At 36.1% G+C, this 25600-nt stretch overlaps 2 protein-coding genes across 3 annotated transcripts; both read left to right on the top strand.

Moving 5' to 3' along the window:
* Window positions 1-770: 770 nt before the first annotated feature.
* Window positions 771-10632, top strand: si:dkey-172m14.1. The gene is given in 7 exon segments (NM_001201438.3): window positions 771-1197; window positions 1350-1391; window positions 1892-1952; window positions 3109-3256; window positions 3624-3720; window positions 8209-8465; window positions 9486-10632. Coding segments are annotated over 7 exon segments (1200 nt in total). The 5' UTR covers window positions 771-935; the 3' UTR covers window positions 9819-10632.
* Window positions 10633-15134: 4502 nt separating this feature from the next.
* Window positions 15135-25600, top strand: LOC799768 (arrestin domain-containing protein 3). 2 transcript variants are annotated; one of them, XM_087254117.1, is made up of 6 exons: window positions 15135-17020; window positions 17970-18030; window positions 20807-20966; window positions 21057-21150; window positions 21235-21488; window positions 24258-25600. In XM_087254117.1, the coding sequence occupies exons 1-6, from the start codon at window positions 16702-16704 to the stop codon at window positions 24501-24503; spliced, it is 1134 nt and encodes a 377-aa protein (XP_087110243.1). In that variant the 5' UTR covers window positions 15135-16701; the 3' UTR covers window positions 24504-25600. The 2 variants fall into 2 exon arrangements, with proteins under 2 accessions (XP_087110243.1, XP_087110244.1); XM_087254118.1 differs by lacking the exon at window positions 21235-21488 and having other exon boundaries at window positions 24258-25587.

Genomic DNA, 25600 nt, shown 5'->3' with positions numbered 1-25600 from the left:
TGATGCAACAAATATTTTTCTTATAAGTTATTATGAGATTATAATTAATGTAAAAAAAATAGATAAGTATGAAAAAATACTTATTTTTAAAATACAAGTTTATTAGCATGTATCATTGATAACAATAATAAATAATTAGGAATCTAACACTTATTCAAAACCAAACTAAAACATATTTGTAGCCTGCAGGCAAATTATAAAATACATAACTACATTTAGCCTAGTAGGCCTTTCTATTTTCATGCTTCAATTATTTTTAGAGTACTGTAACTTTCCAAGTTAGTTCTTTAATTATATTCATACATTCGTTCAATGCTAGAATTTATCAAGTAGCTGTATTTATTTTTTTTTTTAATAAATATTATGAATAAATACTGTGGTGACTAATACTATTGTATTGCTACTAACATTTAATTGTTTAGGTTACTAGAAGTGGATGAGCCCTTCAGGTTGGAATTCACCCTTAGCCTAGTTCGTCCACTCTATTAGTACAATACATGTTAAAACAGCTTGCCATTTTCGTTGTAGTTGTTTGAAAGAATGTTGAGATAATAATCTGAAAATTAATATCACATTTCTAAAAATTAATGCTGAATGAGAACAGCCAATGGTTAGCCCAGTCATAGTAAGATAGTAATCATAGATATGGTTATTAATATTAATAATACTGATGATAATAATAATAACAACAACAACGTTAAAACAATAAGTACATGACAAAATTTGTTAAAGGATATTATTTTGAAAACGGATGTGACGTCAGACTAACAGTTACAGTAATACGCACACTACACAAAACACTTATGTGTTGTCGCAATATGCAATCTTTAGTATTTACCAACGGTCTTTACTAACCAGGAAGCGTCACGCCTTCATCCTGCGTACATGATTCAATCCCACTTGGCAAACGAGAACGAGAACTTGCATGCAGGAAAATGCAAAGATCAATCAAAGAGCTGAGTGTTCGTTATGACCCGATCAACGAAACCAATACTTTTACTAATGGAGACATCGTGGAGGGGCGAGTTGTTCTGGAAGTGACCAAAGAAATAAACGTGGAGAATTTGTTTGTGAAGCTGACGGGCGACGCGGACGTGCGCTGGACTGAAGGCTCAGGGGATGACGAAAGATCCTACAGCGACCATGAGAGATACTTTAAACAAAAGCAATATTTTATCCAGGACAGCTCGAAGAAAGGTGAGATTGCTTGAAAAACGAAATACTGTCATCTATATTAGGACTAACGTTATTAGGCTGCTAATTCAGTTAAAATGCATATGGAGTATGCTGTGCAATCTGTGTAACAAGTTTGGGAAATAATAAGACTGCTACTGGTCTAATGCCTGCAGGACAATGTGAAAAGAATACCACACTTGTAAGTGGAGAAACTTGTAAGTAAAGTTTTCAATAATATTTTGCACTAATAAATGATGTAATATTAAACAAATAAGTACAAGCTATGCGTGACCCTGAACCACAAAACCAGTCTGAAGTTACACGTGTGTGTGTGTATGTGTGTGTGTGTGTATATATATAGTGTGTATATATATATATATATATATATATATATATATATATATATGTATATGTGCCTGAAATTATTCAAATAATTTCCCTTGGGGTATGAATAATTTCGGGCCGGAAATATATCCATATATAAATATGGATAAATTCTCAGTTTGGATAAATTCTCAGTATGGATAAATTCTAAAATTTTTTACCCTCAGATTTTAGATCTCTGACAAATATTGTAATAAAAAAAAAACTACATTAGTAGAAATGGAATGGTCTTGTGGTCCTGGGTCAATTAATTATTATATAAAAAGTTACATGAGACATTTTTGCTGCTGACAGTAGACTTACTAAGCTAAGGATGTCCTATATTCCTCAGATGGATCAGTGATCAAACCAGGAAGTCATGTCTTTCCATTCAGATTTCAGCTGCCTCAACAGTGAGTAATGCTACTGAAACTTTTCTTTCATTTAAAATGCATCTTCAATGATGGTTGCTCTGTGTTGAGTAATACACTGATGAGCCAAACATTATGATCAGACACAGATGAAACAAACATTTGCTGCTACCTGCTAACAAGGCCACACATTCAGACTAGGGTATAAGCAATCAGTATTAATAAGCAATGGGTAGGAAGATCAGAAATCAGAGCTATTTTCTCTCGGGGTTTGTAATGTTATTGGCTGCAGGGCGCATGACCAAGTTAGCTTTTTTACTTTTTCTAGTTGGATAAGTAAAACAGACTCAGTGGTAATAAAATCTATAATTTTGGAAACAGAAACCACACAACGCTTTCAGGGGTCTTATAGAGTCCATGTCTCAGCTGGTCAACCAGCAACATATTTAGTCTGTTATTTAGGCTCATAATAATTCGGCCTCTTAATGTGTGCATGTAGTGAAATAAAAAGTCCACAAACAAAATATACAAAGCAAATATGAAAGAGCATACAACTGCCGCATCCTACTTTCCTGCAAGGTTCCATCATGATATGATGAAAGAGAAAAATGAACCCAGTTTATTATAATATTCTTCTACAAAAAAAAAGCACTTGTGGGTGAAGCATTGGCGCAGTAGGTAGTGTTGTTGCCTCACAGCAAGAAGGTCGCTGGGTCGATCCTCGGCTCAGTTGGCGTTTCTGTGTGGAGTTTGCATGTTCTCCCTGCGTTCGTGTGGGTTTCCTCCTGGTGCTCCGGTTTCCGCCACGGTCCAAAGACATGCGGTACAGGTGAATTGGGTAGGCTAAATTGTCCATAGTGTATGAGTGTTTGTGGATGTTTTCCAGAGATGGGTTGCGGCTGGAAGGGCATCCGCTGCGTAAAAACATGCTAGATAAGTTGGCGGTTATTCTGCTGTGGCGACCCCAGATTAATAAAGAGACTAAGCCAAAAAGAAAATGAATGAAAAAAGCACTTGTAACTCATATTCATTGTTCATTATTCTAGAATATTTACTTAAGTAATGAGGTGCATGTGTTGAGTTAAGAAGACATACATTATAATGCATGTATGTTAAAACTTTGAGTAAAAGCTGATGCATATTCGATCATGTTATTCACCATTGTGCTTGTCAGTCATTTTTTTCCCCCTAATTTCAGAAATATGCCTCCGACTTTTAAAGGACTTCATGGTTGGGTGAAGTACATTGTGATGGTAAAGCTAAAAAGGTCTTGGAAGCCAACATCAAGTGCACAAGCAGAAATTAACTTTGCGCCCAGAAATTTTGGGACCAATGACCACTTACTGGTATGATTTTTAGTACTATGATTGAGTGTTTGATATTGAGATTATTTATTGCATACACTGTCATCAATTATTAATTATAAAAAACTTTCTGCTTGTAAAAATATTAAATTTAATATGTTATATATATATATATATATATATATATATATATATATATATATATATGTATTTATGTATTTATATATTTATGTATATATATATATATATATATATATATATATATATATATATATATATATGTATATGTATATATATGTATATGTATATATATATATATATATATATATATATATATATATATATATATATATATATATATATATTTATGTATATTTATGTATTTATTTATTTTTTGTCTTTAATACAGCAACCACAGACTGGTACAGAAGACAAAAAGATGAAACTTTTTGGGTCAGGAAAAATGTCAATGACCGTAACAACGGACAAAACAGGCTACATGCTAGGTGATGATTTTTTCTTTGTCCAAACTCTTGACACTGTTTAGTAATGCCAATAGCTTGGTTATGCTTATATTTTACAATCCAATGTTGACAGGTATGCCTTATACTGCATTTGTTTATTAAGTGAAATTGTTCTCTGACATCTAAATAGTTGGTTTATGGCTTCAGTAAGTAAAAAAAAAAATCTTGAGATTTGTCTTTTTAAGCGTATTTATTACTCCATAAAATACCCCTAGAAACAGAACGTCCATGATTGACCATATATGGCTCGTTTTTTTGAATATTAATGAGCTTCGCCACTGTTCTAGACACACAAACACAGAGCATGATGTATGCTGAACATGAACAAATATAAACCCAGTCAGAGCAGCATTAACCTATTTTGCTCACCAGATCTGTTGTGGATAAAGGCTAAATTATAATTAAACTTGATATAAGCAAGTGATAGAGATGTATGGCGTTAGATTTTGAGTAAAAGAAACACAGCGAGGACTTAATATCAATCAAAGTTCATCAAGGCAAGTCATTTCACTTGGGGGCCGTCTTTGAAACACCTCTTGGCAGTATGCTCGGGCATTCTGTCTGAATGGGAAAACATCAAATTCTCCAATACTGCTTGCCAGGCTTACGATTGAATTTCATATTAGGAATCACCAATGAAATTAAACATCGTCTCTTTAGTTTAATTTCTAAACATCGAAATCACATAAATCTGCAGAAATTCACGACTTGTCCGAGCTAATTCCCTGGAGTATTGTCAATCTATAAAGATTGATGATTGGCTCCTGTACTAGAAGGCGGGCGTTATTCGCTTTATAGCGATTGATGATTGGCTCTTGTACTAGTAGGCGGGGCTATAATCACCATGTTGATTGTTACACTTTTCCACATTTAATAAGATAAAAGTAACATGTCTTGTGTATCCTATAGTATTTGTATCAACCTCTGCCTGACCAGATGACAGTTGAGCAGAGTGATTGTACACGATTCAGCAGTGTACAAGTGTTTGTTGAAACCTATGCAACAAATTTCACAATAAACATGGTAAATTTACTAAACTCTAGCCTCTTCGCAGTGGAGATGAATCAATGTATAATCTGTAAATCTTGCATTTTGCATCCTGAGGCCAGTTTGAATGTGCTTCGTGCTGTCGGTGCCCAGTAAAACACAGTAAACAAAATGGTGCTCACGTTTGAAAAATAAAAATCGTTATAACTATATACATACATAGTAGTAATATATTGAAACTTACTATTGCTATAAAACGGTTTGGGAGGATGTTTACTATTGCTAAACTTCTCCACACTTTGCTTTACTATGTAATAATAACACCAGCACATAGTAAGTAGGGCTGCAACTAACTATTATTTTAATAATCAATTAATCTGTCTATTGTTTTTTCGATTAATGATAACGATGAATCGGATAAAAAAAAGGAAAGCATTCATTTCCAACCATTTATTCAAAAAGCTCATTCCTGAGCTGTTATACTACTACTACTACTACTACTATTATTAATAATAATAATAAAAATAGTAATAATAACAAAATACAAAACTAAGTAGTTTTTTCCTGTTTTCAATCCAAATATCTAAATATTTTTTTTTAAATCAAGATACATACTAGACACATGAAATAGCATAATAAATTATGTCTTGTTTTCTAAAAAAAAAACATCTAAAAATTAAGTGATTGTTTGCTTAAAACAAGTTAAATTATTTGTGAATTGGGTAAGAAAAATAATCTTAAGATATGATCTCAAACAGAAGTTTTACCAGTTCACATAAACGTGTAAGTGATCAAGATCTATAACGTGAGATGTTCTTCGCCATGCTTACTTGCGGCCACGCGCATGCCTCATTCATAAAAAGCAGAAGACGCAGGATTCAGCACATAAATTCACCAGTTACTCCCCAAATGCATGCAAGTGGCTGGTGAACTTAAAGAAGAATAGATTCAACTTTAGTTATTTTGACTATGTGTAATGTGTATCTGATGGATTGAATGGATTGTTAGACTCTCTTGTGTGTTTTACAAACTCTAAATGTTTTGTTTTACTAGAACTTGTGTGTATTTCCATGTCTAAAACATTAATTCAGTATTAGGCGATTAAAATGCTGCACAATTATGATAAAATGACACATCTTTCTCAGCAGGGGTTAAGTTGGTTTTGTTTTCGAAAAAAAGAAGCACTTTTCCGACGGCCCCTTACTGAGAGCTCTGCTCAGCGCAAACTCTGCCTCAGTGCTAGACATCACGCCAAAGCTCAGTTTGATTTTCTCAGTTGCCGGTCTAAAGGTAAACAAGCTAACGCTAACTTGTCATTCTTGTCAAGCTGGATAACGAGTAAAACACCAGCACCAGGGACTTTACAGTCCTCCCCTTAAAACAGAACAAAAGTAGGATTCTAGAGATTTACCCTTTTGTTGCTCCCTTCCTCCTCACGAACTCTGAACACAGTCTCTCTCACGCACTGATACACTCTGCTCCAGGCTCAACTAAAGTATTTTTTTAATAATTACATGACCCTGTGTCGCGCGACAAAAGGAATCAATTATGAAATTCATTGCCACTGCTTTTAGTAATCAATTTTTATCGATTTAATCGATTCGTTGTTGCAGTTCTAAAAGTAAGTGAAATATACACTTAAGACTAATTGAGGGAGGAAATTATTTTGTTGTCTCACTAGAAAATATTGCTTTTTAAATGCAAAAGGAGGTGTGCATATCAATGATCTCAAAGCTTTTTTTATGATCTCGAAGACTGATGACTTGGCTGCTCGTCAGGACCCAAATTAGGCATACATGCAAATGCAGAGGGCATGGCCCATGAGTCTCGTCACAGTTTGTTTAGTCCTCTGATTGGCCCATTGTCCACCGAAGCTTTACACTCTTGGAATTTACATGGGAACGAGGAAACAGTGGTGTCTGAGATTCACAGTATGCCCATTTCCATACACTGATGTTTATATTATGCTCTCTATGCCTTGGTACACCCTGATTTTCATTATAGTGCACCTTTAAGGCAGGGCTCCGGAACTTTTTTCAGCAAAGAGACATTTTAGATTTTTTTGGCTAATGCACATCATTTTTAAATATATATCATATGTTGAGCAAGTCCGTAAATGAAGAAAGGACAATTTATTTAATTTCTGGTTAATAAGAAAGAACATACACGCCCAAAAAACAGTGTACGGTTCGTAACACTATTATAAAAAAAAAATAACTATTGAACTATTTAATTTTGGCCCCAAACAACAAATCGCTGGTGTTAATTTACTGATCTGCACGCTCACTATCTCACTTGCCATCTTGACAGCACAGTCGATCATGCCCAGTTCTGGCAGACAGGGCCACCTTTTTCATTTTCTGAATTATTTGTTTCTTGTTTGGAAAATCCGCAAACAGTTCAGTTGCCATACTCGGCATAGTTGCCATCCATAAAGGGTTTCCCCTGCTTCTCAATCTGCAATGATCAAGCAAAACATGCAGCTTTCAGACTGCAAAATGCTCCTGCAGCTGTTTCTCTCCGGTTTGCAGTTTATGTCGGTGCTCCTTCACATGCCTTCTTTCGCCTTTCGCTCAGTGAGTGTCTTTTAAGGAAATGAGGAAATGCTTTCTGTGCACGTCAGACAGAGCAGAGCACCTGAGCTTTCAATAAAAGCAATGCTTCTGTTCTTTCATTTAGAAACTTTGTTCTGCAGAGTTTCTTGTGTTTGCCATCATCACTCATAAGTGTTGTTTGAATTTACGTGCACGAGGTTATTATAGAAACGAATGTTGGTTAATATTCTTGATTCAAGGTTATCTACAGCGCCACACACTATTGGTCAAAACATCATGGGTTTTTATTCATTTTGCTATAAAACAAAAACAATAAAGAAGGAATTGTAAATGTATTTTCATCAGGAAATTTCTAGTGACAGTTATAATTTTTTTCTACAGTAAAATATTTTTCAAGGGAGACAGCTGGAGAGCCATGTATTTTTGCTCAAAGAGCCAAATGTGGCTCATGAGTCATTGGTTCCTGACCACTGCCTTAAGGTGTGCAATTATTTTCAGGGAATTGCGCAGTTAAAATATTTCCAGGCAAGTCTTGACGGCGATACAGTCGCATATCACTTTCCTGAAAGATTTCAGTTTTTAAACAGTCAGAAAACCCCCAAAAACGATAGACTTTGGTTGAGTTCGATAAGACAATAGTGCCACACACAGGAGCTGTTTAAGGAAAAAAATCTGACAAGTGTCTTGAAATACAACATCTGAACAGTGTCTTTGATGTGGGGGCAATTGTATAAGTGCTATTATTGATACTGTTTCATTTAGTTATTAGAAAATAATGCACCTGCAAGGTGTAACAGTAATTGTTCCTCTTACATACTAAATTACAAATTGAAATAAAATTTGCTATTTGGATGTAAACCATGCTAATATCAGTCTTTTCCCCCCATTATTTACATATGTTGTTTCTAATTCCTATTTATTTTTGCAGGTGAAATAATTAGGGTTTCTGTTGATATTGACAACTCTTCATCACGTGATATCAAGCTAAAGTACAGCCTCAAACAGTTACAAACGTTCATTGCTGGAAGAAGCACTAATCATGCACACAAGGACATAGTCAAAGAAACTAAAGACTGCATCCCATCTGGAGGAAAGACAAGATTTGTGGTGGACATCAAGCTTCCGCATGACATTATGGTCACCATTGAAAACTGCAGAATTATAAAAGTGCAATACGAACTCAAGGTGCTATTTTGTCTTCCTTATTATTGTTAGATTTAAAGGGAAAGGTTACCAAAAAAATTTATTTGCTCACCCTGATATCACTATCCTTCTGCCCTTACTTTCCTTCTAAAAATCACTTTTTCTTTCTGCCAAACACAAAATAAATATTTTGAAAAATGACTGAAGATATGAACAAAACATTCTCCAAAATTTGTGAATTGTGTTTCGGAGAAGAACATTTTTAAAGTTTTGTGAATGAAAGACATTTTGACAACCTCCACTCATTCAAGACTTTTTCTGTTCAACACTAAACAGGATATTTTGAAGAATTTTGGCAGCCAGTGGGCATTTACTTTAATGTTTTTTTTTTTTTTTTTCTATTATGGATGTCAGTGGGCAAGGCAGTGGCGCAGTAGGTAGTGCTGTCGCCTCACAGCAAGAAGGTCGCTGTTTCGAACCTCGGCTCGGTTGGCGTTTCTGTGTGGAGTTTGCATGTTCTCCCTGCCTTCACGTGGGTTTCCTCCGGGTGCTCCGGTTTCCCCCACAGTCAAAAGACATGCGGTACAGGTGAATTGGTTAGGCTAAATTGTCCGTAGTGTGTGTGTGTGTGTGTGTGTGTGTGTGTGTGTGTGTGTGAGAATGTGTGTTGATGTTTCCCAGAGTTGGGTTGCGGCTGGAAGGGCATCCGCTGCGTAAAAACTTGCTGGATAAGTTTGCGGTTCATTCCGCTGTGGCGACTAATAAAGGATTAATAAAGGGACTAAGCTGACAAGAAAATGAATGAATGAATGGATGTCAGTGGCTACTGGTTTTTAACATTCTTCAAAATGTTGTATTTTGTGTTGAAAGGTTTATCACCAGTTAAGGATGAGTAAATGGTGAGCAAATGAAAATAGAAAATTGGGTGAATCATCACTATAATGTTCAGAAACTGTTAAATGAATGTTCATTTGTGGTAATAGTTTATAGATGCATTCATTTTACAACATAAAGCACATTTCACAGCTCGTCTGACCGTCTCTATACATGACTGTCTTTCAGGTCTATCTGGATGTTTCATTTGCTTCAGATCCGACAGTTAAATTCCCGGTGGTCATTATTCCACCTTTACAGCAGTGTCCTCCCTGGCATGATCCACCTCCACCATACATGCCACCTCAGCCTAACCTAGTGCCCTATCCTGGTGGAGCTGCTCCACCACCTGCAGGACTGTACCCTAATCTGTATGATCCAGTGCCACCCTATCCAGGAACCGCTGCTGGGACCTTTCCGAATCCAAATGCCATGCTGCCTGGTTTCCATCCGGCTCCATCTGCTCCAGTTTATGATCTAAATCAAAGCACTAAAGAATCTTTTCCTAATGCGCCTCATTAGTTTCTTTCACCAGCCAAACTGACAGCCTCTTGTACTATGCTATATTAATAATATTGTCAGGGTTTTACCTCAATGCACTCAAGCTTTATGCCTGTTATTGTGCCTTGAAATTTGAGCACTTTTGCATATCATAGGTAATATACAGTAGTCTTCATTTGAAGTTAATCGAAATCGTTCATTAGTGTTGTCCTTTAAACAACAACCATTCTTGTCTTAGGACAATTTTGAAAAATTAAAAAGTATCCACTTCAAATGTTGACACTAGCCAGCCACTTTGTTAGGTAAATATTGCTAATACTGGGTTAAACCCATCTTTTGCCTTCAGAACAGCCTTAAGATTTAGTTCTTAGATTAAGTTCTGGAAATGGTTATCACCAGGACGCTTTTTGTTTGCATTTTCTGTCAAATAAAGTTTGAGTAAGTTTAAGTTTCTGACTAAATAAAGGGCACCAATGTGATTGTGCACACCAACACGCTAAACGGCATGCGTAAAAGCATCATTTTTAAAGAAACGCATCTTGTTCGTTTTTTTCTTTTCATCTTCTCCACCAATCAGATTGCCACTTTCACTGATTCTAAGTTTTTTTGACAACAATCGTGTCAACTCTCTGTCTTCTGCACCATCTATCGTCAAGGAGTGATTTTGTATACTCTTCTGCTCGACGCCAATGAAAATCGCTTGCATTTGAATCTGGAAAAAAGTCTTGAAAAACGTTGACAATAATCTCAAACGAAAAGCGTCCAGTGTGTACGAGGCTTTAGATTGCTATTAAGGTAAAATGGATTTTATTAATAAAATACTATTTTGAAATACAATTTTCCAAGTCTATTGTCTTCCTAGAGTTAATAATAAGCTAGAATAGCATTATTTTCTTGCCACTGTACTCGACAAACAACAAGCGGCAGACTGGAAGTCATTCATTTCCAATGTAGAGTAGTCCGGGAGCTGCATTCTGATCATCTCTGTATGCCAAAAGTTTGAATCTGATTTGAGCTGCAGACCATAAAAATAGAACTCCTGCGACTAGATCTTATGCAACAGGCACGCAAGATTAGAAATTGTATTTTTTTTCGTTATTTTTGGAATAAGAAAAAAATGTCTATATTAAAATTAAATTTCTATTCATAATTTTTTTTTTTTTTTTTTTAATGTTGTCTCCAAATTCCTTCCAAAATGTTTAGGGTCTATAAGTTTCTAGTAGTCATTCATTCAACCATGATGAAGCCAGTTGCGTGGACCACTCATACTCCCACTTGTCAAATGAACCGGTATATGGAGGTCAAACGTTCCCAAGCACAGTTTGGAAAGCCTAGTGTGAGTACATCTTTAGTTAAGGATAATCTGTTATGCAAGATTGAATTTTGATTGGTGTTTCACTCCAATAGACTTAACTGGGGCATGACATTGGGGTAGAGTCGGTGTGGTGGAAAACATTCATTACCCCTCAATTGTAAAGGAATAACGGAAACCTTGAGTTGTAGTAAAAACATTTTTTGATCATTAAAAAAGACACTCCTGCCAAATTATGCATCGCTTTCTTGAAATCACTGTTGAATTCCCAAATCCAAGTCATTCTCCTTCGAAAATAACCATACTACACAATAATCTACCTAATATTCTACACTGGGGAATAAATTGAGGCATAATCTGACAGGGATGCAATTTTTAGCTGCACGCAGATTTCTAGCATGACCATCACCAAACAAACGAAGTGTTTGGACAGTTACTAAGTTTGGACATTACCAACACTAAAACATAACCTCCAACTGTGTCTAACTTAATCAAAATGTTTTCTGTCTGCCTGTCAGATTGTATATGTCCTTTGGACCCTTCCAGAAAACATAATAAACACACATTACAACATGATGTCTTTAATTTACATGCAGTTTACTTTTAGGAACAAGGAAATGTAGACACCTGTCAAGTAAGTAAAACAAACCACACCATAAAAGAATGCATGCGCATGTTTCTTAATACCATAATAAACCAAAAGACTGATGAAAAACTAAAGTTGGAACATTTTCACAATGTTACGGGTATGTTTATTTGGCAGTAAGGATCCACCCTTTCATGTTGTTCAGACTAAATTTTGACCCTATCATCTGAATGTCTTAACATTAGGAGACTGAACAGACCCGGCATACTTTTCCCACACTTCTGTTGTTCAGTTTTTGCCTGTTAGGTTTGTAGCTTCAGTCTGCTTTTCTCAGCAGACAGGAGTGGCACTGAAATAGCTATTCTGCTTCAAGGTTCAATGTGCTATGTCTTCAGAGATAACTCCATTGTAACAAGTGATTATTTGAGTTAATGTTGCTTTACAATCAGCTCCAACCAGTATGGCCATTCTTTTCTTTGACTTTCAGCAAAGCATTTTCGCTAGCAGAAATGCTGGTCACTAAACATTTCCTCTTACTCCATTTTCTGTAATCCCTAGTGATGGCCATGTTCAAAGACTAAAGTCGCGTGATTTCTGTTACGTTATAACTGTTTCAAATCATTTTAGACATTCAGTGATTCTCTACTAGTTGGGACTCCTTTAAATTTATGCAAATAAAGAGCGACTTTCTTGACCAACAGCCAATAGGAGCACCAGTAGAGCTCACGTGATCCTCTCTCAGCTCACTCAGAGGCAGGTTGTATTCTTTGTGCTGTAGACCTACACGGACCTGCGTTTGCAACCGGTCACCACCCAGAGCGACACGCAGCTACAAAGTCACTGCTAGTGTGAATGAGGCATTATTTTTGTGTTTAGCTGAGCCCACCACAGAAAAAAATAATAATAAAACTAAATGAGCATTGAAACTTATTTAAAATAATTGCATTAAGTAAAGGAAAAATGTCAAATTTGGGATGAGAGGAAATTTCATGCTGTGTTCACACCAGATGCGAAACACATGGATAAATCACTATATTCGCGCGTAAATAGACACAAGAACATTTTGAGTTTACTCGCTTCATTTGCACATCAAAACCCACTTCATTAGCGTGTCAAATTCACTTCAGAACAGACGCGGATTTACATCATGGCCAGGGCTTCTGTCTGCCCTGTGACTGTAGCTTCGTCCCTAAATGGCTAACAGAGACTTTATTAGGAAAATAACTGTGTTTATGTACTTAATGAAGGCGGAAAAACAGCGTTGATGCACTTGTAGCTGTGTCTGAGTCCACTAGATCCACAACAACAGGCGATGCGTCATAATCACACCCCCACAAGAGCAAGCTCCTGATTGGTTAACACGGCTAAAGTTCAGATTTTCCAACTCGAGCGATTCAAACTGACATATGTGGTGATTTGAGCGGTTATGAATCTTAATTGCAAACAAGCAATTTGTAAACCTCTTTGAAGTGCAGCTGATCACAGACAGTTGGAACAGATCTTTTAATCCCAGTTTCTTTGCAAATCCTATTCTGTGGACATATTAATCCATGTTATTATTAATATACTGAGCCACGATAATATGTATATTTGTAAACAAATATAATATAATTATATTTGCAAATATAATTATATTTGCAAGGCCAGGAGAGAAGTTTATAGACAGACACACAAGTCTTCACATTGTTTTATATACTTTGATCAGCAGCATGGACACAGGGAGCACCATTTAATAAAAACTGTTAGATAACATAGCCGATACCTGACACTGTAATTATACAATAATAATGCGAAGAAATGAACCATGCTCAAACATGTTTTGTAAATGTCTCGTAAGGTTGTCTTCGACTGTGAATGGCATCAACCATGACTTTGTGGTGTACACCACACCTACCAAATCAGGGCACTACTAGCAGTGAAAACACAAGCCTGATAAGGGTGACTCAAAGCGGATTTTGCTTCACCGCTCAGAGGAAACAAGGCATTGAATGTTTAGCTAACTGCATTTGATAGGTTATACTTTTGTAAAGTTCGTAGACAAACTTTGTTGTCTTGATGAACCCTCGTCTGAAAGTTTGAAGTAGTTTTTAAGAAGTTTAAAACAGTTGGCATAGATAACTACATATTGGTTAGCATGTTACTAGTATGGTGGTTGGTAGGGTGTTCTGAGTTGTAAGTAGGTGGTTGCTATGGTGTTGCTAGGCAGTTCCTATGGTATTTTGAGTATTTGCTAAGCAGTTGCTAACATAAATTAACATGGTTCTAGTATGAATTAGCATGCTGCTAGCATGTTTCTAGTATAAACTAGCATGTTGTTAGCATACATTTAGTATGAATTACCATGTTGCTAGTACCTTTATAGTATGACTAGTAAATTGTTACGTTGAACTAGTATTTTTTTAGTTTGTCCAATCTCAAGTGAATGGCAGTTTTTAACAATAAAAGTCTATAGGACAGTTGCTAGGGTGTCATAAGTGGTTGCTAGGGTGTGGCTAGTATGTTGAAAGGTCAGTGATTCATCAGCCCAACCTTAAGTCTGTATGACAGTCTGGCATAAAGTTATGAGCTCACAAAGTTTGGTGCAATGTTAAGTTAATAGGACTTTTCTGAATTTTCTAGGTCTGTTTTCAAAAACCGTAAGTCGTATCAGTTGGAAAAGATAGCAACCCGAGTCAGACCAGTTTGGAGGTTTGATGTTAGTTTGGTGGTTATAGTATGAACTGGAGGAGATGCATAGAAATTAGTCTCAGAAGAAGAAGAATATTAAGTTTTTGTAGTATAGCAGTGTGTTGGCTTTCTTAAGCCACCATAATTAAACATTTGCGATGTGTTTAAAAAGACTTGTCTCACTGCACAACTTTTTTTTTTTTTCATTTACGCAATTTTGACCAGCCGGAGTTCCTAGCTTGTGGTGTTTTCAATGCTTCGAAAAAGCTTTTTCAAAGCAATTGGTTCAATTCTAGTAATGCTTTGAAAATCTTTGTTTCTCCAACTCCTTTGACTAGTAAATACTAAAAATGGTTTGTGTAAAAGTCCTAACAGATCAGCAATTTCTGAAATAATCAGGCAAGCCATCTGACATTCACCGTTCTGAAGCTGTGTTTGACCTTTCGCTTCACCACTTTCATGCCCAATTGCTAATTTGCTGCATGTGTTCAGCTGATTAAATAAGTGTATTGAACAAGTATAAAATGGCTGATGAGCATTCTCTACATACGCTAATCTGAAAAATCCTTTATCACAGCACTATAACATCCTTTTTAAAATACCTCCTATATCTGAACATTACTACTAAGATTTTTTTGAACACTGTGTTATTATAAGAACATACTGCTGCTTTTGGTGTCACACTATTAGCACCGTATTGTATTTAGTTCCATTAGTTGTATTTAAATGATACATTTTTATTTATTTATTTTTTTTCAATTCAATTCAGCTTTATTTGTACAGCGTTTTTACAAGGTAGATTGTGTCAAAGCAGCTTCACATAAATGGTCATAGTAACTGGATCAGGGTAGTTCAGTTTTTAATGTTTAAGTTCAGTTTAGCTCAGTTCAGTGTGGTTTGAAGTCATTATTGAGAGTCCAAACACTGAAGAGCAAATTCATCGATGAGTAGCTTTTCAGATCCTGAACCATGCAAGCCAGTGGCGACAGCGGAGGGAAAAAAAACTTCACCAATAGGAGAGTGAAGAAAAAAAAACCTTGAGAGAACCAGACTCAGTTCGGCACGACCATTTTAATTATGAAGAATGACAGGACGAAGAAAATACAATGAAATAAAAAGGTTTGACAATACACAAGGATGTAACCTCGTTGTCACTTTCAGACTGAGTAAATGGTAATCAAACATTTTTTTCATCTTATAAACCCCTTTCACACATACACACCTTTCCGAAAAATTACCGGAAATTTTCCGGAAAGGTGTGTATGTATGAACAGGCCCTTTTTGAAAATACCGATAAATTCGTTCTGGCTTTTTTCCGGTAAGAGAAGTTGTAACATTACCGGTAATTTGCCGGAATGCTGCACTGTGTGAACGCAGAAGGAAGATTGCCGGAAAGAGCGCGTGCACGTCTAGAACGTGCTGACATGAGACGTCTGCTTTAGCCAATCAGAACAGTCAGACGCATTCACGTCTGCGCGGTTTATGAGAATAAAAGCCTTTGAATATTTTTCCAGACACATTTAGCTGCTAGAAATTAGTCAGATAACGTTTATATGTTCATCTTAATGCCAATCGTGTAATTATCGATAAGATGCTTATGATAAGCCGTTGTTTGTTTACCTTCAAGCTTTGCGTGTGCCCAGCACATACCCATATCATGTACATCTCGACATGCGAAAGTGTTTCTCTATATGTTTTCATCTAAGTTGTTCACAATACTGATCCATCCACAGAGTTTGTGATGTAGTCAAATGTTTAGAAATACAAAAGCAAGCCATTTAGAACTCATTTCTGGTTAATGATATCAGAATTTACCGGTATTTTGGAATGGATGTGTGAATGGTCTTTTCCAGAAAAAGTCCTCGCTTGTGTGAACAGCGCTTTTTTGAATTTACCAGTAAAGTCGTTCCGGAAATTTTCCATATATTTACCGAAATCACTGTGTGAAAGGGGTTATTGACTTTGCTTATATTATAGACTTTTCTTGACAGTCAGGCCCTCAAATCAACAGGATCTCCTTCTATAATAGTGTGAAGCTGTTTGTTTAATATGCATTGTATTCTGTTTTGAATGTTTGCGTCCTCTGCAGGAAAGGGTGTGTGTGTGTGTGTGTAGGAGGGACAGCAGGTAGAGTGTGATGAGAGGAGACTCGTGTCGATCTCCTCCACAGTTTTTGCTCAATAAAATAGTTAGTCGTCAATATTTTCAAGTCCATCGTCTTTATTTACCTTCACCCACGGGCAGCCAAAATCCACGCCTTACAATAGCAAACTCTGAACTAAAAGATCAGTGCTGGTCCGGGAAGTGACACGCCTTCAAATAAAAAACCTCTTCAAAGCATGACCTTTGTCACTCTGATTTCAACCACGGCAACGGGAAGAGCAAATGTGATTTCTTGGAATGAAAAAATGCCTGGTTCCATCAAAGTCCTACGTCTTCAATATGACCCGATTAATGAAAGCAATACTTTTAATAGTGGGGATATTGTAGAGGGACGAGTTCTCTTGGAAGTGACTAAGAACTTAACTGTGGACAGTTTATTTGTGAAGTTTACAGGTGGTGCAAAAGTATACTGGACTGAAGGTGAAAGTAAATATCATGACCATGAGAGATACTTCAAACTAAAGCAAGATCTCACTCCGGGACACTCGGGAAAAGGTGAAGTTGCAATTTTAAATAATTTAAAAAATGCAATTGCACTAGTGCTATTTAATAATCATTATATATACTGCTAGTGTGATTTCACCAAGTATACGACCTGTTCATGAAACAACATTCCAGTCAGCCAATCAGAATTAAGAGATAAGTTTACATGCTAAGTATAGGCTCAATTTTGCGGTTATGTGCTTCTACATGGTTGTTATCTAACCATTATTCCGTTCTGATTTAGGAAATAACTTACAGTTAGGGTTGGCTTTAGGAGTAGGGATAGATGTTAATCCAGGATCGCATCCTACTTAGCAAATCACACCCTCCATATGTAATAAAATGTAATGTGAGTATTTATATATTTGTTTATCATGTATGCAATGAGGTACTGAAGAGTACTGAAAAATCATACTTAAGTAAAAGTATCATTACTTGCCCAAAAATGTAGGGCAAGTAGAGTAAATTTGACCAGAATACATTTCTTTACGAGAAGTGCCATGGGATTTTTAATGACCACAGAGAGTCAAGACCTCGGTTTAACATCCCATCTGAAAGATGGTGCTCACCTTTACTATACTGGGGCATTAAGACTCACACAGACCACAGGTTGAGCACCCCTAGCTGACATCACTAACTAAACAGCAACTTAGTTTTTCCAAGTGGGTTCCCATCCAGGTATTGACCAGGCTCAGCCCTGCTTAGCTTCAGTGAGTAACCAGTCTTGGGCTGGAGGATGATATGACTGTGGCCATCTAGGCATACATTCATAACATAGTGAGTGAACTTACAAGCCAAAGTAACATAACAGATGTTTGTACATATTGCAGAATTTATATGACTTGTTTCTTGCTGTGACATTGACAGGAAATAAAAATGTTCACCATTCTTGTAATCTTAATTTTTAACTTTTTAAGTGACACTATCATCTTTTTTGTTTGTTTGTTTGTTTTTCCTTCAGAACGACAAATTATTAGTCCAGGACGACATGTTTTACCATTCAAATTCCAGCTGCCTGAACAGTAAGTGATTTTATTGATGAATAGGTGTGTATTTTCAAATATATATTAATTCTTATAATTATTCTATGGTGTTTGCATATTAATTGCTTATTGATGTGAAAGGTTTGCTTTATTAATATTATATGTGATTAGTATGGATGCTCCGATTGATCGGCCGAAGATAGGTATCTGTCGAAAATCACATTTGATGAGTAGATCGGTACTCGCCGATCTAGCCAATCTCACGAACCGATCGCAGGTGTTTTTGTTCATGAGTTTACAAATAGAGAAAGATGCACATTTACTCCCGTATATTTTGCATAGCCTATAGCAGTTATAACACAGGTGAATGATGCGTGGGGGCATTATCGATCGATGCACTTTTGTCACGGCAGCTAAAATATATACAAATGCTGTGCGACCTGTTTATACAGTCTATTTGCACGACTTGCGCTACTGATGCTCTCTTTGTTGCAAGTGCAGCCATAGTATTTTCAGTGTTTTGAGCTGCTGTGACGAGAGTGGAGTGATCGCATCCATCTACTGTCTTATCCAACCTTATGACCTCTCCTGGAAGCTCCGCGAATCTCCCAAAAATTCAAAATGGCTCCATGATGCACAATAATTAGTTAAAATATCCAGAAATAATGGCAGCAAGATTGAATTAGCTAGAGAACAGCTTGTGAGAGGTGCAGTGCTGTTTTAAGCATTTAATTTCTAAGGTTAAATGAATAGAGCTGTATAAATATTGCAAGTTCTAATTCCCCTTTCTGTCATAGAGAGATCTGCTGTCAATAGTTGGAGATGAGCAAAACATTTAAATGGTCTAGCATGTACTGTATTTAGGCCTTTTTATTTATAACAACTTTTTTATAATATTAGCAGTTCACTAAAAGTTGGCTGGCGTTACTAGATAAATGCAACTTTTTTAACATGAATATTTAATAATATAGCTTCTTGTAATACACTCAATGATACAAACAGTAGTTCATAGGCTTATTTCCATTTAGTAAGTAAGTAATGGATTTTTAGGTGTGAATTTTAAATTCTCATGCTTCAAATGTGCGCTCCAAACTTTTACTAGATTGAGACATGTTGAATTCTTCTTTCATCATTTGCAATGTTTCCAAATTGCATTGCTTGTCATTTTTCTTACCAATTTTTATATCTGTGTTATAATATTTTTGTGGCAGTTCATTTCACCGTGATGACCCCTGACTAAGGGACTAAGCTAAAGTAAAAAAAATGTAGGAATTATTTTCTGTAAAGCTGCTTCTGGCCGTGATCTGTTCACATTTAAATGGTGTAGCGAATTAGCTCAAAGTGAAATGAAGATTCATTTGATCGAGGCTTCAAATGAATCAACTCTTTAAATCCGAACAAATGAATCATTCATTGATCGTTCGAATGAACAGTTGACTTTAATTACAGCTATACCTATAAAAAATTTTAAATAAAACATTTATGTTAAAGACATTAGATTCATACATATGCGCAGACACATTTCTTATACAAAATGAAACTCTATTAACTAATCTAACAGAAACTATCACCTAACACAAACACACATTCATACAAGTGTAGAGAAGAGTAAAGAAAGTAAAATAAGAGTTTGAGAGAGTGAAATGATAGAAAAACTGCAGATTTTGTAAGAGCAAACCAAGGGAATCAAAAATAATCAATTTGACCCATTTATGGTTTCTTTAGGGATACATTTAGTTTACACTAGTTCAGTTGTAATCTGGAGGTGTTACTTGTGTTCCTTCTGTTGAGCATTTGGTCAGCTGGTGGTCAGTTCTTTGAGCTTGGATTTTTGAGTCTGGATTTGCAGTAGGGCGAAAATTGTAGTTGTTTTGACTTTTGGTTCATCGTACAATAAACTTGAGCTGACTCTTGATGGAAAGAAAAGAAAGTTATCGGAGATGGGAATGTCTTAGCTGTGTGGTTAACCCATTTTGTCAGGGTCCACGCCTGTTCCCTGGAGTTCTCTGGGTGTTCTCCTGGGGTTCTTCTAGATTCACGTCTGGGTTCTAATCTGGGCGGTGGCCTTAGACACAAGCTTTTATAAAGATGGTTTTGTACCCACCCTCCGGAGCCAAGTTGCCCAATGAGAAGTTAACTCCCTCGAGGCACGTTTTATAATCCATATAGTTAAGAAGCGTAGTGATTTGCATAGGCATTCTGGGTGTAAACGGATGCAAAGATGTTTAAATTGTCTTAAAATGTTGCACGTGTATTAACATAAAATGAAAACAATCATTCAGTACACCAGATTAGCTTTGCAGGGACATCAAGCATGAACCATCTATGACCTTGTTTAGCTGTGGTAGAGTTAAACATTGATTGCAGAAGTATTAATACGCCAGAGACTTGGCACCAAACACTTGATTACATATTAAAGGAGAATAAAGAATCCTTAAGAAAGGAGCTTATGGAATTTGACCATGTCTGTGTCCATTTTTTGAGCATTCCTTCGTGTCGTAAATACTTTGGAATCATATTACACACTAAACATCCAGTCTTTTCTGGGTAGGAGAACTTGACAGTATGTTATTTGTTGAATAAAACCAAAATAATTATGTGTTTGATTGGCCACAATTGTTACAATGGTCATAAGATTATAAGATAAGGTATTATATGCAGCATCCTTAATTTATTCTCTTAGATAAGGCAAAAAAAGGTATTGTCATGCATATTGTCAGTTATTTTATTTACTTGCTAATCCATATGTATTACCAGTAATTTGTGAAAAAAAGTAAAGTGTTTTTTTTTTTTGTTTGTTTGTTTATCTCTTCAGAAATTTGCCTCCATCTTTTAAAGAAAAAGTAACCGGATTTAATTGTTGGATTAGATATGCCTTGACAGCAAAGCTAACAAGGCCTTTCAAGTCAGCGTCTACTGCATATGCAGAATTAACCTTTGTGCCCAGAAGTCATGTGACCAATGATCATTTACTGGTATGAATTATGGTATATAACACAAGCTTTAGCATTTATATATCAATTAAAAAATATATATGCTTATGTGTCAATTTTTTTTATATACAGAAACCACAAAATCGCACCGATAAGATGAAGAACACATTCAGCTCAGGAAAAATATCACTGACTGCAACAACAGACAGAACTGGCTATATGTTAGGTGATTGTGTGCTTCAGACACTAATGGTTTTGTATATTTTTACTATTTATTCATGTTTGCCCTAATTCCATATAACTGATGCAGGAGAAACAATCAAAGTTTGTGTAGACATCGACAACGCTTCATCTCGTGATGCCAAGCTGAAATACAGCCTCAAACAACAACAGATGTTTATTGCTAGCAGGACTACAAAAAGAAGCAAACACATAATCCAAGAGACTAGCGATTGCATCCCATCCGGAGAAAAGCGTAGATTCTTGGTGAACATCAAGCTTCCACGTGACATAATGGTCTCTTTTGAAAACTGCAGGATTATAAGAGTGCTTTACCTGCTTAAGGTGCTATTTTGTGTTCCTTTTAAAACCAATAGTTGTCACGAAACAAAAAAAAAATATATGATAATCATATCATAATGCCTCCATCCAAATGTATATGATTTTCTATCTTTCTTTTCTTTAACACAAAATTTCTTTTCCATATCAGTTGGCTTTAATTACAGAAGTGTTTATATAACCCACAGATAGATGTCAGGTGAAAGGTTTATGTGATTTGTCTTCAATTTCAAAAGTTCCTTTTACAGCATGGATAATGTCATTTAAAGGGCACCTCTCCGCCTATTAGGTAGTGACGTATGTAATACTGTTTCCGGGTCCAAGCCGTCACTCATTTGTGTTGAGAAATTATTTGTTTATGATCAATATCACACATTAAAGTGAATTTTATATAAAGTCATAGTGTACACAACAATCTCTGGGCTTGCTCCATAACAAATACCAAAGTTTTAACAATTTATTATAAATGAATCACTTTCTGGCCATCTGATATTAGGCATGGACATATATATATATATATATATATATATATATATATATATATATATATATATATATATATATATATATATATATATATATATATATATATATTGCAATCGTGATTTTTGAACATATTAAAGCGCTTTGTACATGTTTATTATTACCATTTCATGAATCTCCCCATACAGTTGAATAAAGCGTTTGGACCTGGAAGCCGCTTCGCGTGACATCACACTTAACAAGCGGATTACCCCTTTGTCAAGTCTTTTGTGTCTTCAGGATGTGTCTGTAAAATATCGGCTCAAAACACTCATCAGATTATTTATACCTTTGAGAACATTTTAATTTCAGCTCTGAGCACATAGCTGTTTTTGTTGCCTGTGCCTTTAATGCAAATGAGCTAGCTCTCCCCGCCCACCATTCCCATGTGCCTGTCAGAGCCATATCCTGCTGCGACGGATAAACAGCACAGTGACAGACATGAAGGAAGCAGATCTCACGTAACGTTGGTGAGAAATACTACAGTAAGAACTTTACCAATGATTATTTGATGTATTTTTTTCTAGACAAAGTTTTAATCCCAGTTGCTTTACGCACGTCCTGTTGTGTTGATATGATTATAAGTGTTGCTACAGAGACATGTTAATACGCGGCGGTAATGGAGCGATCCTTAAATAAAAAAAATAAAATGTAAAAAAAGGAATTAAAATAAATGTGGGGCCATGCATTATTTCATCCTTTGAGAACCAATTGGATTGTTGAAAATTGGGCGTTGCTAACTAAATAAACTAGGATCGATGAATGGATAAAGGCAGAAATGAGAACTTCGCCGAAAGGTGACCAGGAGACAAGAAGTCATTCCAAAGAGGAGTTTAAAGGATATGATTTTGAATTAAAGATTCATATATATTTTTTTTTTTTACAAAATAATGAAGTGCACAGATACAGATAATTATAACAAGCACTACTATATACATATAAAAAATAAAGAGAGTACATTTTGATTTCATTCCAGCTTTAAATTTGCCATAAAATCGAAATGTACTCTTCTTATTTAAATATGTTTGTAGTAGTTCTTGTTATAAACAATATATCTGTGCACTTCTTTGTTTTGTAAATAAAAAATATTCACCATCCTAATCTTTGAACAAATGCCATAACCTTTCTGTCACCTCAAAACTAAAATCTTCTCTTCGTGGTCACATGGAATTATTTTAGGGAAGGTATATCAAGTGTCTTGTTTCTGCTTTGAATTCGTCCATTCATCAATCTTCCTTCGTTTATTAGCAAGGTGCATCTTTCAACAATCCTTTCGGCTCAGCTTTTTCTTTACTACACTGGACCTGTACATCGACCAGTTCAGACAAAGTCCGGAATTTGGTCCATACCTGAGCTCATTTGTCCTTCTTTGACTGCTATGCCAGCATGGTGAAAATAACCCACCGAAAAAGGCTTTAAGACCAAGCTGAATCCTCTGTTGGCTGTCGCTTGAGTGTGACTTAGCTGATCAGTTATGGCCAATGCCAACAAATATTTTTTCATGTGTCCAGTGTGGTTATGATGACTATCTGACAAGCTAATCCAGAATAGTGCTTAAAATGTCATTAAAATGCAGTTTTTAAATTTCATAATTAAATAGAAAATGAGGCAAATAATTGCAAAAAAAAAAAGAAAACTTTTTGAAAAAGGAACCTCTTTTCACCAGGCAGGCTATGGGCCTGTTACTGCTGCCGCTGCATTGATCCACCTGACAATCTCATGTTTCAACTGTGATGTAATTATCTGAGTAGGCTATATGCAGAAGAACTTTTAATTTCCAGTAACCTGGGTCAACCCCTTCCAGGGAAATGTATGCCGTTACAAAATCAGCATGTTTAAGGTCTTTTTTTCTTTAAAAATTAACAATCTTCATTGCCTGATTGATATACGATATATAATGGGTCTCTGAATGTGCAGGAATCACTGCATTACATTATATCTTTCCACATCATGTCTTTAAAATATGAAAATTAATTTTACACCAGTATTTTCAATAGTTTCTGTGCTAGCCTACTGCTAGCCTACTTGTTTTATGCTTTAACAACTATATGAATGCTGAAGTCTATTTACCTGATTGTATTTTAATTACATTACAACAACAATGCTGTAAAGGGATCTATATAAAATTGAAACAAGTCACATTAACCGTTCATCCGAAGTTTGTTGGTGTGGGAAGAAACACTAGCTGTGCATATATAATTTCAACAACAAATTGTCAGAGCTCAAACAACCTTTCGCATCATTGTCTTTTAGGTCTCTCTGGATGTGTCATTTGCTTCAGATCCAGCAGTTAAATTCCCTGTGGTCATTATTCCACCTCTACAGCAGTGTCCTCCCTGGCAAGATCCACCTCCACCATATATGCCACCTCAACCTGTGCCTCATCCTGGTGGAGCTCCTCCTCCATTTGCAAGACTGTATGATCCAGTGCCGCCCAATCCAGGAGCCGCTGCAGGACTGCCTGGTTCACCGTTTGGCTTCGTCTCCACCAGTTTATGATCCAAACTAAAGAATCAAACCTCTGGCTATAATTGATATGCTGTTTCAATCATACCTTAATGGTTTTATCTTATTACAGTGACAATTGTTATGTATTATACACTACTTTTCCTAGTTTTACACTGATTTTTTTTTTCCACTGTCAGTTTGTTCACCGAGGAAGTAATGAATCATTTGAATAAGACAAAAAGGTCTGTACATATGTATCAAAATTATATATCCAAGATGTAGAAAAGACTCTGAGTTTTACATATGACAGGGTAAAACTTTACATCATCTGCAAATGAGATCAACAGTAGCAGATTGCTCAGATATCAATAATGCCACATGGAATCTGTACATGCAGATTTCTACAGATTTTCACATTCTCATTCATTTAGCAGACACTTTTTCCCACCAAAAATCCCTGCTGCTGAGGCATGAACATGCGACTTTTGGATCACAAGTCCAACTCTCTAACCATTAGAATATAATATTTATATTAATTATGTACAATACAGTTTGTACATTATTTTTTGTCTTTTGGTATATACTATTTTATCTGAGTTACTTTGGTTACCAAACAAATGGTAATTGTGTTTGTAAGTCCAAATAAGAGAGTCGTCATGATGGACTAGGTTTGATCCTTGTTACGTCCTTCCCCTCTGTGCCCAGCGCTCAGCTGTTAGCCCTTGTAATCAGTGCCAGCACTGATCGCCAGACACTTGTTCTAGTTTTACTCTTATTGGCATCCTTGCTTTTATTTCCCTCTCTTGTCAGTTTATTGTTGTTACGCGTGTAGTCTCTAGTCAGCAAAACTCTGCTTACCTTCTTTGCTTTGTCCTGTCTCGTTCAACGTCTGCTTGTACGACTTGACATATGAACTGTGAGGTTTTGTTTCACGTGTCGCTGTGCTCAGACTGCCAGCTCGTTGATGTCAGGTGTTCTTCATGTAGCTGTGTGCTAACAGAATCCTCCAGCCTTCCTCTCTGTACAGGCCGAGCTGGTGGCTTTTATGTTTTTAGAACATCCAGCTCTGTGTTCTACTTCTTAGTTCTGTTTTTTGAACGGCTGAAAGCCTAATTTTGACTTTGATACAATAAACACCCCTAAACCTC

Source organism: Danio rerio, chromosome 5 (assembly GCF_052040795.2).
Source record: "Danio rerio strain M-AB ecotype USA chromosome 5, GRCz13ab, whole genome shotgun sequence".
Classification (NCBI taxonomy): domain Eukaryota; kingdom Metazoa; phylum Chordata; class Actinopteri; order Cypriniformes; family Danionidae; genus Danio; species Danio rerio.
This window is presented reverse-complemented; position numbering and strand designations above follow the sequence as displayed.

Excerpts from the sequence above, each read along its gene's own strand:
- LOC799768 (XM_087254117.1), top strand. The coding sequence starts at position 16,702 with ATGACCTTTGTCACTCTGATTTCAACCACGGCAACGGGAAGAGCAAAT. Across the intron at positions 17,021-17,969 it reads TCCGGGACACTCGGGAAAAG|AACGACAAATTATTAGTCCA; the intron begins GTGAAGTTGCAA and ends TTTTTCCTTCAG. Across the intron at positions 21,489-24,257 it reads GAGTGCTTTACCTGCTTAAG|GTCTCTCTGGATGTGTCATT; the intron begins GTGCTATTTTGT and ends ATTGTCTTTTAG.